This window comes from Chlamydotis macqueenii, chromosome 2 (assembly GCF_036417535.1).
Source record: "Chlamydotis macqueenii isolate bChlMac1 chromosome 2, bChlMac1.mat, whole genome shotgun sequence".
NCBI lineage: Eukaryota > Metazoa > Chordata > Aves > Otidiformes > Otididae > Chlamydotis > Chlamydotis macqueenii.
The window spans coordinates 2,089,834-2,105,764 of NC_141557.1; the positions used below are offsets into that span (position 1 = coordinate 2,089,834).

The window sequence follows — 15,931 nt, forward strand, 5'->3', positions numbered from 1 at the left end:
ATTGACCACTTCCCGTACCATCGCATTCAAAGCAGAAAGATCTTTCTTTCGTATCTGCTTAGCTCTCTAAGCAGCTGGGTAAGCTTCAGAAATAAAGTGGTATAGGTTATTTAGGACAAAGAGAGTACATTAGCCCAGGAGTTCATGGAGAATTGGTGAAATGATGAAGATGTTCCAAGGACGAATGATCCATCAGACTGTGTGGATGACTAAGGTGAAGGTCAACTGGTGTCTAACCCCAGTGTGACAGGCACTTATTTCCACATGGTTGGACCTCATTAAAATTCAGTCTACAGGAAAACAAAACAAAACAAAAACAAAACAGCAACACAGCTGGGTCACCTGTACCCTACAAAGTGCTTATGTCTCAACATAGCTTTCAGATCCCAGAAGGTCAATCAAACCCTGTTTGTCTCCATATGTAGTTCTCATAGATCGCCATCGCCCGTCACCAAGGGTTGACATCAAGCAGGAGATGTGTCAGTCTTTGCAGGTGTAAACCTCTTCTCTCTGGGTGCACTGCTTGCATTCCACATAGCAGCACCAACGGACCTGGCACTGGCACGGACGGGTGACCACCCGGCTCTGCGTGTTGTGCCCTCGCCCGCAGCAGATGCTGTCACAGTTCTTGTCTTTGTAACATTTCCTTCCCGAAGTCCCAGGCGAGTATCTACTCATCATACAGAAGCTTGGGGAATCGTCAATGTAGACAAGATCCGTAGTCCTTGGGATTTGATCACTGTGACCAGGGATGGACTTCTTGGGTGGGGAGATGTCTCCTTCCCCCGTGGCCTCGTTGGTAGTGCTGCCCACTTTGAGCGATGTCTCATACTTCTGCTTCAGCTGCTTCCCTATTTCATGGAATGGAGAGAGCTGCCTCCAGCACGTTCGGACAGTACAGGACCCAGATACACCATGGCATTTACAGGTTGTCTCCACTCCGGCTTTGATGACCTGCAAACACACACGGCCCCAAAAGAAAATCAGTTATGGGATAAGAAATTAAAGCACAGAGAAAAGAAAAAACATTTGCTAGAAGACATTCCTGGAACACAAAGTTGATGGCAGCACAAAAACTACCCATTGGAAGAGGACAGAAAACACATCGTACAGAAAATACTGGTTTTAAAAGGCAATTAGTTTCCATAAATGTGATATTTACTGACCAGAATATTGCTTTACTGACTAGTTAATGCTACCAGTAAAGTGTACAAAGGCTGTCCGGTGCTGGAACTCATTTATGTAGGCAGAAGTCTGAAGCTGTTATATAGCTAAGAGATTAATAAATATTTTAATGCCTACTTATATATTCCAGTAAAAGGAAGGAGATAAGATCTAACAAAAGTGGAAGGAGCTGGTTTAGTGGAGAGAAGAGGGAGAGCGCTGCTGTAAGACACACAAACACACGTGGGGTGGCACACACTCCAGAACACGAGTGTGGACAGTAGGAACCTTCTCCATACCACAACACACAAGATACCACCTTAAGCTCACGCAGCTCTCAATTGGCAGCACAGGCTCAGTGGAATCACGGTTAAGCTGTGCTGTTTCCACCAATAGAGACTAGGCATAGCATCCCACCCAGTTCACTTTGCGACTGAAGAAAAACCTTTGTGTAGCTGAAATATATATACATAAAAGCCTTTGAGAACAATAGCCCGAATCACCGTCGCCAAAACCAGCAACTCCAAAAACATCTAAGTAGCCTCCACCTCTCCATCTTATGTTCAGGATCCTATTCTGGAGCATGGTCGCATGTTCAAAAGGACGTGCCAATTTTTTTCTGCTAGCAATGAAGAAGCCTGCATGTGCTCTCAGAAACAAAGAATGCCATTGCAAGCTGGCCAGAAAAGTGTTTAATGATGCATGCTTTCATGTAGGGTAAAACTCAAGGCTGCCACAGTCTCCTCTGTGCCCTTTTTCTGAAAAATTAAGATGTGAATAAATGGAAAACAGACCCCTGCATGAAAAGTTCAGTAATTCCAGGGGCTTTAATGCAGCCCCCAGGATTTACTCTGCCTGTGGCACCAGCTTCTGGCACAGAAGATTCCATCCCGGCAGGTTCATTCCTCAACCCACCAGGCAGCAGCCCCTGGGGACTACGACAGCACTAGTGGCTGCAGAGAGGACTAGGGGAGCCGTCGTCAATTTTCAACCAGAGCGATAATGTGGGGCAGTCACTCTGCAGGGAGATAAAGGAACTTTACATTTTCAGTTCTGGCCACGGGAACAGACTCCTCGCGCTAAAGGCTGCATCATCTGCCCCATCATGAGCAAGCAGGAGCTGCCTCATGTCACAATGAGGACCATCAACTGCTGCCTTGACGCTTCAGCAGTACCTCAGGGTGAGCGGGTCTTGAGATTTGACCAGGCAAGACAGTGAGCAAAGCCACAAGTGTTTACAAAGAGCCTGATCCGAGGGTGGAAAAGCCACTTATCTAAATGCTGTGTAGGGGTTCTGGTAAGGGGATAAAGGGAAATGGCATCATCTAGGCATTCAGGGGCTGCTGCACCCAAACATCATCTACACAAGCCACCATCCATGGAGGAACAGGCTACAAGGTTCAGGTCCCAGGCTAGCATAACTTCTATAATGTACTGGTAGAACCTTCTATAAGCTGTTTTCAGCTAGGGTGGAAATGTATATTTTATTCTTCCCAGAAAAAAAAAAAAAAAAAAAAGCTGTGCACTTATGACCAAGGTCTTCCAACTCAAGGTGGAAAAGAAAGGGAAGGCGTTTAAACCCTTAGAAACTGAAGTTGATTCTGTCCCCTCCACACCAGGACATGTTGAGCTTTGTGTCTATTTATGCCTCTAGACTACAACTATCAAGGGCAAGGTTTTGTTTCAAGTGCTTTCTTAATTTCTTTTTTTTTTTTTAATTTTAAAATTCAAACACTTGCAGTGGTTGTTGTAATGGCAAATAAGATTCATCTCACAGATCCCTAAAGGAGGGAAATAACTTGTTCAAATTAACAGAAAGTAAATGTGTATGTTTCATTTATTCCTAAAGCAAAAGAAAGTCACTCTATACATAGAAAGACATCTAGATCTTGCTTAGGGATAGCTTGCATGGGAATAGCTCTCTTCAGACCACCACAAAGTGTAAATACAGAAGGAAGAGCAGAACCATTGGAACCATATATGAGACGGAGGGAATGGAAAGAACAGGTAATTTTCAACAGAAAAAAAACAGCATGGGAAGGACACACAGTACCAAGGAGGGAAGAGAAGAAAGCAAAGAGAAAGCCAATGGTTATTCATCTTGGAGAAAGATAAAGGTGGTAACAGCCCCCCAGGTGCTGTAAAGGACCTCATACCCATTAATTGACTGACGCAAAACAAAAGATCCCCTTTTAAAATCACGTTGCAATAAAGATGTTTCATGGCACAAAAGCATATCCATCTCCTTCTAAATGGCACCTGAATGTTCTCCCTCATCTTCTTCATAGACAGGTTTACACCAGGGACTCCTCCACCGGCAACACAAGAGCAGACGTGTTATTTGGGCAATCACAGATAACCTGCATTTTGTCCACAGGTTATAAACAGGTATTTATAGTTCTAGTTCTCACTTCCCCAAAAAATAGGTTACATTTTGACTTTAAATGGGTAAGGTATAACCACCCCTTAAAATAACAACTTAGAACAGAGTCTGTTTTATGGAGCTGCCTCCTGTCAAGGTATTACTGAAAGTGCCCTTCTCCTTTGGGCATCTACAGTATCTGAAAAAGAAAAAAAAAAAAAAAAATCTCCCCTCTATGCCCCTTATGGCATATGCCAACATTATGGCCTCATGACAGCAGAGGACTGGCTCCAGTCCATTTCCTGACCATCCGGTTCTTAATTATTTGGCTGCATGAGTCCTGCTGAGCACCATGTGCAAATGTGCAATAGGTCATGGACTCAGAATTGGGGTCTGGCCCAATCCCGATATTACAGAGACATTTTTAGAAAGACACTATGCATAATACGTCCTTCAGCAAAGCCTGGCCAATGGTCACACTTCATTCCTGTGACAGCCAAGACCTTTTCAAATGCAATCCAATAATACACAGTAGCATTCAAACAAGTGACGGGTTACAGAGAAAGATGTGTTGCTGCTTATAGTACTCAGCTGGGCGGGCTTGGTTAGGGGCTGTCACGCTTTGCATGCCAAAGTGTCTAGCCAACTCTGCAAGAAATCCCACAATGTTAGACAAGAGCGTACAGAACACATTTCAACACCGAGAAAAAAAAAAAAAGTACCCTCACCCATACTCCCTCATGTAAAGTCACATTTCACTGGTTGTCCAGAAGTGAGAGCTGAGTTCATGTGAAACAAAGCTCCTGTACCTGATTTCACGCCCAGACCATCAGCAAACTGGGCAAAATTGCTGAGATACTTGTAGAAGGGCTGCACACTGCAGTCATTCATCAGTTCAAGTTTTTCTCAACCCTTCCAACTCCCCCAACTCATTCACATCTGCTCCACCTGGAAAAGGAGACGACCACCATTGTACAGGAGATGGGAAAGCAAAAAACCAACAGGAATTGGCTTGGCTGGTAGACATGCTCCCATGCACAGGCTTGGCTGGATTTAGAGCTGGTTGAACAAGGCATGCTCATGAAATGCAGGAAGGGAACCTGGACATGAAGCTGTTCTCATCAGGAACCACCTCTCCAGAGCTGAGTGGGAGAGCTGACATTGCAGGTGCAATACATCCAAGGCATCCACGTGGGGCTGGTAGACACGGCACAACGTGTTGGAAATCCAGATCTTGATGGATTGGTAGCTAGCAGATGGCAGCAGACCTCCAGTCAGGAAGAGGCCTGTAGGTTGAGGCACCTGAACCACACCAACCAGCCAGGGTTGACCTCAGTGAGGCAGACTTTTGAGTTTAAATGCTTGCACTTGAGAAACACTTCTAAATTCCCCTCTGACTCAGTGAAGCCAAAGAAGGCAGGGGATCCTGCAGTGAAACAGACACCTGGACATGCTCAGCTGAACAGCTCTCTAGACTCCACCAACCATGCTGACCACATCTCCACCCACTAACAGGACCCTAGGGACCAAGCTCACATGATGGGACCTCAGTTTAGATGTCTTAACCTGTGAGCAGAATCCCACCCTCTGGGATGAATTCGAGTGTCTAAATACCAGCATCTAGCATTATTTGAGGTGCTGTAAAACATTCCTTTTCACCACCAGCTGCCCCTGCAAGAGCATAAAGGTCTCTCAAATGGTACTAATGCATATATTTAGGTAGATGAATCCTACTCTCCTTGTCTAGGCTTAAGTGGTGATGAACAAAGCCCTTAGTGAATTCCAGTCTGGTTTATTTTCCTGATCCCCTTCTAGCTCCTTGCTTAGCAATGGCTAGGACAGCTTAGATGTCACGCACTGGAAGACCAAAGTATAAAAGGTTTCCATTGTCCCTGTTCTCATGAATGCACCAGTTCATGAAATCCAGTATGTGGATTTTCATATGGCCACTGTGCAAGTGCAGTGCATCCCAACTGCCCCATAAACCTTCTCCTTGAAGGACTGGGAAGGGCTCAAGAATGTTACGAGGCAGCTATAGTGAAAATCCTAGAAAAATTTCTTGCCCAGCCAGCCTCCCCTGCTGCTGTCAGTCACGATGCAGCTACTCAAGGCGATGCGTGATGGAGAACTGCTGCCTATGGGCCCCTAACCACCCACGAGCAAAAATGAATCTTGGCAAAGCTCTTGTGTTTCTCGTCTCGTTGCTCAGCTTCCACGAAGACCTTCCTCCTCTTATTGCAGGCTCCTGTCAGGGACACTTAAATCCACCTCATTCCTCCAGGAAGCAGAGCAAGACTTATCCAAGTCAGCAGGTTGCTTGGAGCAGTGTTGGAGAAACCTTTCCTGGCTGGGCCCTGAGACAAATGAGTAAATGTCTAGATCATGCTTTCAAACCTGGAGAGACTTCCAGACAAGAATAACTTAGGTTTTATTCTAAAAAAAAAGTCTATGCAGAATAAGACTTTAACACAAGCTTGTAATTTCAAGAGCCACAGGTAGCTCCTGTTTTCTTTTCAAGGCACATCACACAGTGCAGAGCCTGATCTGCCTCCATCCTACACAGACTTCATCCTCTCTTGAACAGACATGACATCACCCATTATTTAATAATCATATTTCATCTACACCGTGGTAAGTCACCACGTGCTTGCTTGTATGTTGTCACAGATGTTAAACAAAACTTAATAGCTTAAATCCAAAGCACAAAACGTTTCATGCTCCCCATGGGATAAACACCATAGCTACCGCACATCAGAGCCGTAGCATCTCAGGAATAACACCACAAGTGTGCATTTGAATCCTTATTATGTTATATGCTGTAGAAAGCTTCTACCATGAATTGAACAAAGACAGTAGATCAGGGATAGCATCACACATTGAAATTACGTCCTCCCACTCTCTTCTGGGCCTGTTGTCTCATAAATAGGAGAGCAGTTTAGGACAAAAATAAAGCTCTTTGAGCTAATTAGTTTGTTTGACTTAGGAACACAAACTCCCATTGATCTGATCGTGAGAATACCAAATAGCGACAAAGGCACAATGAGGAAACCAATTATGACAAAGCAAGGCTGAACTGCCTTTATTGGTGCTTGCTGCTAAGAGGAAATTAGATAGTGCTACAGGACCGCCTGCCCAAATGGCTTTACAAGAGCCACAGGGAAAAGGGATCACAGCAGAGCATTGCTATGCAACATGTAATCCTTCCTCACAACAATGGTTTGCTACGAAGCTCAGACTAAGTGCCCCCGTAATGATCAGTCTCAGACATGCTGCAACACACAATTTCTCAGTGTTTTAGCTGAAACGCTGAGGACAGATTCCTATTCATTCCCAGCTGGGTCACGGGGCTCTGGCGGTGGTTTTCAGACAACTCTTGTCTGGGCAGCAGCAGTCCGAAGCGGACGCGCAGCCGTGGGAATTCCTTGGTTATAGCTCCGCTGTCGTCATGGCTGGTCTGCGGCTCCAAGGCTTCAAACCATTCGCTATGGTTTGGGGGGAAGAGGAGGGAGCAGACAAACCTTCCTAGAGTCAGCCCATCCAGGAAAAAGCCTGCTCTTGCCTTGTCTTACTTCAGAAAGGGCTTTGGGATGCTTCTTTACAAGTCGGATCTCTTCCATACCCTATATCCTCCTTCAATTTAAGCAGGCTTAGTTATTCACTCAGCTCAAGTATTAATGTTTGTTTGGACAGCAGTCACGGTCTCCATTTCTTCACAGTGCCCAAGCGACTAGAAGACCAGACGTCCCTTAGCACCAGCCATCGCCATCGATTGGATGATAAAACTTTCACAGACTGTTAGAAGTTTTCTTTTTCCTTCCCTTTTTCTTCTATCTTTTTTTAAAAAAAGAGCCCTTCTTCCTTTGAGCCTATTCTCAAACTTTTTTCCAGAAGTTTTCCCTCTTCACTACCATTCCTTCTCTAAAAATATGAACACTCACATTTTGGTGAAATGTGCATTAAAATACAAACATTTACACATAGAATAACATAATTTAAATTGAGAATTTTAAAAGTATTTTTCCCCTGTTAGTATTCCTAGCGTGCTTCATAAGCTAAGAAAGCTCCACATAAACAACTAACTGCAATTACTTATGGGACATAGCAAGCAATTTTTTCCAGAGTGTTGATTTCCAGGCCTTAGAAAAACTTTAGCTTAGCCAATCTCAGCCTGAAAGAAGGAGGGGAAAATCCAGAGAGCATGCTTCTGCATTCCTACCTGTCATAACCTGGAGCAATTAATACTAGTGGTGGCCCTGCAAACTGATCTGCACCAAGTCAAGCGTTAGTCTCAGAGAGGCTGCTATTTGCTAGGTTTGGTTCGTACCTCGGTAAAAGACTGATGCTAGATTTCTCGCTGCAAGCGCACTCCCTAAAGAAACTACCTAAAGGATGCTTTATTTCTCCTTTTTTTTTTCTTCCATGCACAAATTGTATTAGTAAGCTTATATGGACTTGTCTCATCAAAAAAGAGCAATTATTACACTTTTTGAGGGTGCAGAAAAAAAACAGAGGGAGTAGCATTTAATCTTGACTGTTCAACAGACTCTGGAGTTTAAGTAGAATCAAATTTTCCAGTAGGAACCGTATGAGACAGTATGGGCAGTGCTTGTAAACACTGTCCCTGCAACAGGAGACCAGGGTGCAAGTCTCCGCTTCACTACGCCTGTGTGTGACCTTTAGTAAGTCAATTAATCTTTCTGGGTCTCAATTTCCCCTCTGTAAAAACGCAGGTACAGAAATTAAGAGGGTGGTATGCTCTGATAACATGTTATGTGATAGCTCGTGAAGTTCCTCAGACAGATGATAGCTGGGCAAATGTCTACCTGATACGGAGAGTCCGTCTCCAGCGCAGGAGGCACGCTCAGCCCTTGAGATAGATCCCTGCCAGCACCGCCTAAGGGGAAAAGCCATTCCTTGCATGGACTTCCAAAACAAGCAAGTCAACAGCAAGGAAAAGTCCATGTACCTCCCACCATCCTCTCCAGAGCATCCCACAGGGTTTCAGAGATACAAGCTTAAACGTGTCTCAGGATGGGTCTGGACTTGAACCCTACAGCAACAAGGGTGACAAGGATCCTTCAGAAATGTGCATATAGCCTGCACAGACCAAAACATATGAGTTGATATTGTGTGAAAACAATTAAGAAAGCCTCATGAAAGAAACCAGTTTCAGAGGGGGATGTTGCCCAAAGAGAGACTTTCAAGGGGAGGAACTTTCTTGTTCTCCATTTCTGGCCTCCCGTAGTTTTGCACTAAACGCTCTTGGCTCTCAAGGAGACTGTGGTTATACCCCTGACTTCAGGGTCCTGAATGCAAAGGCTCGCTTGTGTCCCTCCTTCTGGAAGGATAAAGGGAAAAAGGAATGAGAATATGACAACTTTTTTTTTTCTCCTTGGGTAACAGCAGCCCCCTTTAATAGTGCCCCTTGGATCTGTAAGACATGCTTGACCAGACATACCTCTGGAAGAGGTCAGCACTCCTGGGATTAAGAAACTTAGCAACGCTCCAGAGAGGGAGTTGGAAAGTCATGTTTAATGATACTTTGCTGAGAAACTGGGCAAATTTAATTAAAACATCACTTACTCAAGCCCAGTGGAACTAATTGAGCGCTCTAATATTCCGACTTTTCATTAATGGGTTACAAAAGAGAGCTGCACTTGTGTGTACAAGGGGGGAAAAAAAGGGGGAGGATATAGAGAAGAAGAGAGATTTAGCAAGACTGCCTGTGCTTCATTTAATATAACAAAGAAACTTCATTGCTGGCAACGGAGCTTTAATACAGTTGACTTCTCTCACCACCACCGCCCCCCATCCCCTTGACACACACACACGACACCTCCCAACACACACCCTCTCCACCCAAGACCCTTCTGAAAGAATAGCTGAATGGGCGAGAGTAGATTTGGCAAAGGAAGGGAAATTGCTTTTTTAATAAGTGGTCTATTCAGAGCGCCTACTTTTCAATAAAGAGAAGGCTGGAGAAGTCGTGGTCTAATTACCTCATCCTCACGCTAGACAAGCTCGCCCTTTCATTAGCGACTGAGGTCATATCATATAACTTTGTGAGCCATCATGGGCACAACATGTTCAGTGATTATTTCATTGGTGGCAGCAAAATTACAGTCGGTCCATCAAGGTTGTAAAACACAGAAGTAAAATAATAATTAATGAAAACGTCTACCAAGAGACACTAAAACTAGGCGGGATAGGATAATGTCACCCTCACAGAAATGTACAGATTGTTTGCTAGTGTGACACCATGGAGAAACAGCCATGTTGACTAGAAGGGCATAGTGTTGGTTGCCAAATCAGTTAATTGAGCACAGGTCCTTTTTTGCTGAGTCTCAAGGGACTTTTTATACATTTTGCCACGGTTGGGAGTAATTAGATGGGAAGGATTACATGTTGTTAAGAATCAGTGAGAGACCACCAAGCTTGTGCTATATCATAGAATCATACAATGGTTAGGGTTGGAAGGGACCTTCAAAGATCACCTAGTCCAACCCCTCTGCAAGGAGCAGGGACATCTCCAACCAGATCAGGTTGCTCAGAGCCCCGTCCAACCTGGCCTTGAACTTTTCCAGGGATGGGGCATCCACCACCTCTCTGGGCAACCTGGGACAGTGTTCTACAACTCTCATTGTAAAATTTTTTTTCCTAATATCCAATATAAATCTACCTCCCTCTATTTTAAAACCATTACCCCTAATCCTGTCACAACAGGCCCCGCTGAACAGCCTCTCCCCATCTTTCTTGTAGGCCCCCTTTAGGTACTGGAAGACCACTATCAGGTCTCCCCGGAGCCTCCTCTTCTCCAGGCTGAACAGCCCCAACTCTCTCAGCCTGTCCTCACAGGAGAGGTGCTCCAGCCCTTTAATCATCTTTGTGGCCCTCCTCTGGACCCTCTCCAATTGGTCCACGTCCTTCTGATGTTGGGGGCAATATCTTTGATAGATATTCTGCCACCCCTACAGCATCCACACACACACACTGTAAGTACCCCAACATTGGCTGGCACTCCCGTAGCAAAGTCCTCGTAAATAAAGTCTCCTTGTCCATTCCCAGCCCAGTCCAAAGTGGTCTGTAGCACAGCAAATTTTTTGGTTCATGAATGTATGGCTTCACTAATAGATGTAAAAACTGCGGTTTGGTTGGTGGAAAAGCACAGCGGGTGCCGAGCAGGAATTCGGGAGAGCTGGCTGCAGTCTCCTGCTCTACCATCAGCGTGTTGCATAACCTGGGGAAAGGCACTCAGTTCACTTCTCAGCCCCCGCTTGAAATGGTCATAATCATCTTTTTTGAACCCACGGGGACGTTTAACGCATTAAAGGCTGTAACAGCATCTTAGTTATACATTGAGCTCTCAAGTTCAAAAATGTTCAGTTCCGAAACAGCACAAATCAAGGCTATCTGCACTCCTATATTGCCTTGGGTTGACATCAAATACATATGAGTTATTGCCCAAATAACCAAACTAGGTTAGTTCAAAGTGGTTTCAGACTGTCGTTAGCATCTCTTGCAACTCAGTGGTTGGGAAGTCTGTAAGGCAGCAGTTAGCTGATGGGCAGCTTTTTTGAGAAAGACGAGTAGAGGAAACATGCCGAGTTTCTTATTTAACCCACTGCCTTCATCAAGGAAAACATCAATAAATTCAGCAAGGGAACCTAGAGCTGAACACCTCTCATGCTCCACCAGCACTGCACTGGTAGTAGGACCAGGAGGAAAGAAGCAGATTGAATCTGAAATTAATCCACACCCAAGTGTAAGTAATGTCAGAGACAATCCATCAACCACACCGAGAAGGTCAATGCTCAGGCTTCAAATCAGTTTTGATATTTTGAAATCTTAAGCACGGGTTGCAAGTTTTGACCTTGCAATTACAAAGCCAGCCTGGGTCCTCGTCTCTGACTCGAACATCTCTGAGCATCTTCTTAATGACACCACATTGTGCCAATGGTTTAGGTTCAGAGAACCTGCCTATATAGAGGTATGTTCTCCTGATCTCGAGCCACCATCCACCTAAAAGCTTCCTTCTCAATGTGCAGTTCGCTTATTCTCTGCCTGGCTTCACGGTGCTGCTGTTGTGAATCTGGTGGGCTGCTTGGCTTACCTTTCAACCAGGCTAAGGTACAATTATTCTAGGAGAATAAACAGAGAAATCATTTCAACCGCTGCTGCAAATAGGCAAGGAAAGCTGTCAGACAGCAATACCAACTTGACAGACACGGTGTGGGTGGACAAAAATAGGAACGCCGGATCACTGACCTGCCGCAAAGGTCTTGACTTGGATTGCCATGAGGGCTCTCGGTGTCTGGACAACCGTCACAACTGTTACTCAGCTGTTTAGCTGCAGATATTACACTAGTGCTTAGAAACCACTGCCAATGACCAGGGCATGATCTTGCCAAGTAAAGTGGACGCAGAGGATGCAAGAGAGGCCCTGACATCTCCCCTTCCCCTGGGAATGAGTTCACAATGGGATCAGGACAAGAAAGGGCAGCCAGAAGGGGAAGATTCACTGTCTCCAGCTCATCCTTGGAGTTAGTTTAGTTCAAAGTGATGTAGACAGCGTAGAGCAGAGATAACAAATAAGGACATCTAACCTAAATCCAAGACTGAGTCTCAGCCATATGGGTGTCCTGACTGCAGCTACTGGGGTGGAGAGCACTGGGAGTTAGGTTAAATCCCTTGGGCAAGTTTTTTTAGCCCCACCAGTGCTGGTGGAGAGATATTTATGGAGTTACAAGCACGACAATGGCACCTAAAGCCACAGCCTTGTAGGTTTTGTTGAGACTGTATTATATGACTCCAGAAAGGGAGGAGAGCAGGGACACCTCACAGTAACCTCCAGCCTCTGTGGACCACCTTCTCCCTTTTTAGTCCCATCTGCTACACAGTCAGCTCCAAAGAGTTGGGCCAGGCCCTTGGGAACCACTGACCACAAGGATTAAAACAAATTTCATCACCCTGCAAAGCCTGTTTCACACGCCAAAGAGCTGCAACAGGAGTTTAGAGGCACTGAGCCTTTTAATCCAGAGGCAGAAAAGCTGTCAGCCAAAGCCAGACACCAACTAAATCCAGGATATTTCTAATCCTTATCTCAGCGCTGTCTAGGAGCATCTGGTGGTGGGGAGAGGGGGAGACTTTTTGTTGGCCAGTGCTCACTGGTGGCATTCTCCGATGCCCCAACTCTGTTGCGAGGAATGACATTTTACGCATACACACAGGAACAACTGAGCTGGGGTGGCGATTCCTAGAATGCACAACTGGCTGGGCTGCATTTGCCTGGGAAACTGGAGACTCAGGTCCCCCATCCCAGCCCCAACCCTCCATCCAATCACACGGACAATAACAAGGCTCGAAGGCTATTTATAGCCTTACAGTATGTCCCCCTTCGAGGTTGGCGCAATGAAACACTGATCCTAGGCACCTGTGCTGGCCAATCTGAGGGATTTTCGTGTTCGAGCAACTCTAGGCTAGGTACAGCCAAGTAGATTATGGGAGAAGGTGGAAAGCCCCTTCCTTTCCCCTCTCTTGCTGGGATGACCCAGCAATAGCAGAAATTTTGTCCTTTATATCAGTCCTGCAAGGAGGAGCAGGCAGGAGGGTAAAGTCTCGTAGGAGGAACATGGAGTAGAGTAGAAAGTCTTCCATCTGAGAAGATAAGGATGGGAAAAGAAAAGAAAAAAAAAAAAGTAAAAAAAAAAGGAAAGACTATACACCCAAGCACTGTCAGCTGCAAACCCAGCAGCTCTAGGCAGAGTGGAAGGCTGCCAGAAAATAAGGCTGCAGGGACTTTTAGGACTGAGGTCAGTCAGAGACGATATCGCCGCCCTGGTTCCCTGCCAGGTGTTTGTCTGGCCAGTTTTAAAGAAACCTGGCTATGGAGATTCTATGCTGTCCATGCTTTACAGGACAACTGCAAGAAAAGCATCCCTCAGCCTGTGTTGTGGCAGCATCCTTGTCCTACCTTATGTAAGTGCCTGGAGAACCTGCTTTTCTATTCTTTTGTACTATAACACCTTGTCCTCCCTGTAGAAAGCCATCGATCTTTCCAGTCACCTCATGTTTTCTAGACCTGGACAGTCCAATTTCTCTCTCTCTGGTCTCCCTCCCATGGTTTTGCACAACTCTTGAAGTGCGGTGACAAAATCAGGGCATAGTCCCATAACCGAGACTTCACCCCTCCAGCAGAAGCATCACTCCATGTGTTTTGCATCCAGCACTCCTGTTTCCACACCCAAATTCAGCACCTTATTGCCTCACCAAATCCCACAACAGCGTGAACCCTCCACCCCGAGCAGTCTGCCACGCACCTTCATGCCCACGAGGTTATTGTGGAAGTCCACCCTGGCTCGCAGGTCCTTGTTGGGCTTCCTCCCCAGGAACTCCTTGACAAACTTGTTGCTGTATTTCAGGTTGTCACCGCAGCCACCCCACTGCCAAGCCTCGCGGTTCTCCAGGTCGGGGGCTTCGTCGCAGGTGCAACGCTCCATCCGCCCCGCGCTGCACGCCTTGGCCATGGCGTGCGTCAGCCCCGCGGAGGAGATGGCGTACAAGAAGGCAGTCTCCTTAAAACCTGCAAGAGAGAGGAGAAAGTGGCTTTAATTGCAGCTGGAGCAAGGGTTAAAAAAAAGGAAAAAAGTTAGGAAATTAAGGCAAAGCACATTTGTGAGAAGAGTTTGAGTGATGTCAAAGCATGCTGAGCTCTACGCGCATCACTGATGGTGGAGAGGACACAGCAAGGAATGATGGATAGAGGTGGCATGAGCCAGGACTCAAGAATGCAGACGAAACCTGGCCAGCTCTGCGGCTGTCACTCTGCAGATGGCCTCTGCCTGAAAACAGAGAGAGGTGAGAAAGAGCTGGATGGGCCACAGAGGTACCATCACCGTGGTACAGCAATACCCCTACTAAGGCGACACCAAATAGCAGGAACCCAGCATAGCCTTCCAGTCTGATGGTGAGGTAAAAATCATGAGGGCTCCTTGTTCTTTCCCTGTCCTCCAGAAAAAAAAAAAAAAAAAAATCACTACTCAAGTCCAATGAAATTGTTAACAAAAAGCACCCGAGGGCTGGGAAGCACGCAGTAGTCATCCTGTCACCCAATGCAGCACGTCACTCAAATGCCTCAAAAGGCAATTTACACCTCAAACCTTTCATGCACAACCCTTTTATATACCTCCATGCTCACCTGCAGGGATGCAACAGCATCTGCTCCCCCCAGTAGGTAAACCGAGGCCCAGAGAGACCCATAGTTTTGATCTAAAATCCAGGAATAAAAAGCAAACATGGCAGTATTTATAGCTCCTCATTCTCTGGCTATGGAAGCCGTAAATGACTGCATATTTGAGATGCAATTCCAGAACAGCTTTGGATCCGGCTCAAGAAATCCCCCACTCAAAAATAACACAAGTGGATGGTGACAGTAGTGGATATATCTGTAAGCTGGTGTGTCAACCAAGGACATGCAGAGACACTGCCAGGTCATTTTTGGAACTGTTCCTTGGGAGGTTCATGGTAGTCCAAGCAAGCTCATGGGTTGCTACCCTGGCCCCTCCCCAGAGCCCGCCTTCCCAAAGCACTCCCAGGTGCACAATGCAAAACTTCAGCAGAAGACTGATGAAAATCCAGTCCAGGAGGCTGAGGTTTGGTCCTCCCCAGAGGGTTGACCCAAACAGGTTGTGGTAGGAATTGTCTGACCGTTCTACTGCTCACCTGGAAAAGAAGAGCAGGTACCTCTGGTTTATTTCAACCTCACTGGAAGGAAGGTTGAAATAAAAAAGGCTCAACTCCACAATCACTGAGGACGCCATAAAGAGTGGTCAGGGTTGAGAAACCAAATTTGGGGGTTTTCCCTCTTTATTTTCTCCCCAGAGTTAGACCATGTCCTCTGGCACCCCAGAAACATCTTCAGCATTGCAAACTCCCTTGTTGGGAGTGGTGGGAGAACTCTTCACTTAATTCACACAGCAAAAACTCATGAGTATGCAGACCACCGAACTCATCAGTGTCGTGCAACCACAATGCATCCCAGGTTTGACAGAAAGCCAGGAGGAATGGTTCATGTGCCAGGTTCTCCCCTCCTCCATCAATCTCCTCATCAACTTCAGTGCTACTCCTCCCATTCTCCATCACTGAAAGCTGCACAAACTCCCGGTGCCCATCAGCATGGGTATCATCTCCCACACAGGCAGCTCAGGCGGCTTCCAAGCAAGTCCATGTGACATTTGGCTCTGGCCAGATTTAAAGCCATCTCCACCACGCACTATTTGATTGCACCGAGATATTTTGTAACAAGATAATGAGCTTTAAATCAATGCAGGCATTCTAACCCCCAGTGCATCGACAGCCTGCCATCCGCAGCTATCCAGTTTCAGCCATTTCCAAAATTGTTCGCGAGTA

At 46.0% G+C, this 15,931-nt stretch overlaps 1 protein-coding gene across 1 annotated transcript in view; it reads right to left on the reverse strand.

Annotated features, from left to right (window-relative positions):
• Window positions 1–480: 480 nt before the first annotated feature.
• The window catches only part of WNT9A (Wnt family member 9A), a 52,049-nt gene continuing 36,598 nt past the window's right edge, over window positions 481–15,931 (reverse strand). Inside the window, exons 3-4 of the mRNA XM_086741911.1 lie at window positions 13,843–14,105; window positions 481–954 (exon numbers count right to left, since the gene is read on the reverse strand). Of these exons, the coding sequence (XP_086598037.1) occupies window positions 481–954; window positions 13,843–14,105 (737 nt within the window). The remainder of the gene's footprint in view (window positions 955–13,842; window positions 14,106–15,931) is intronic.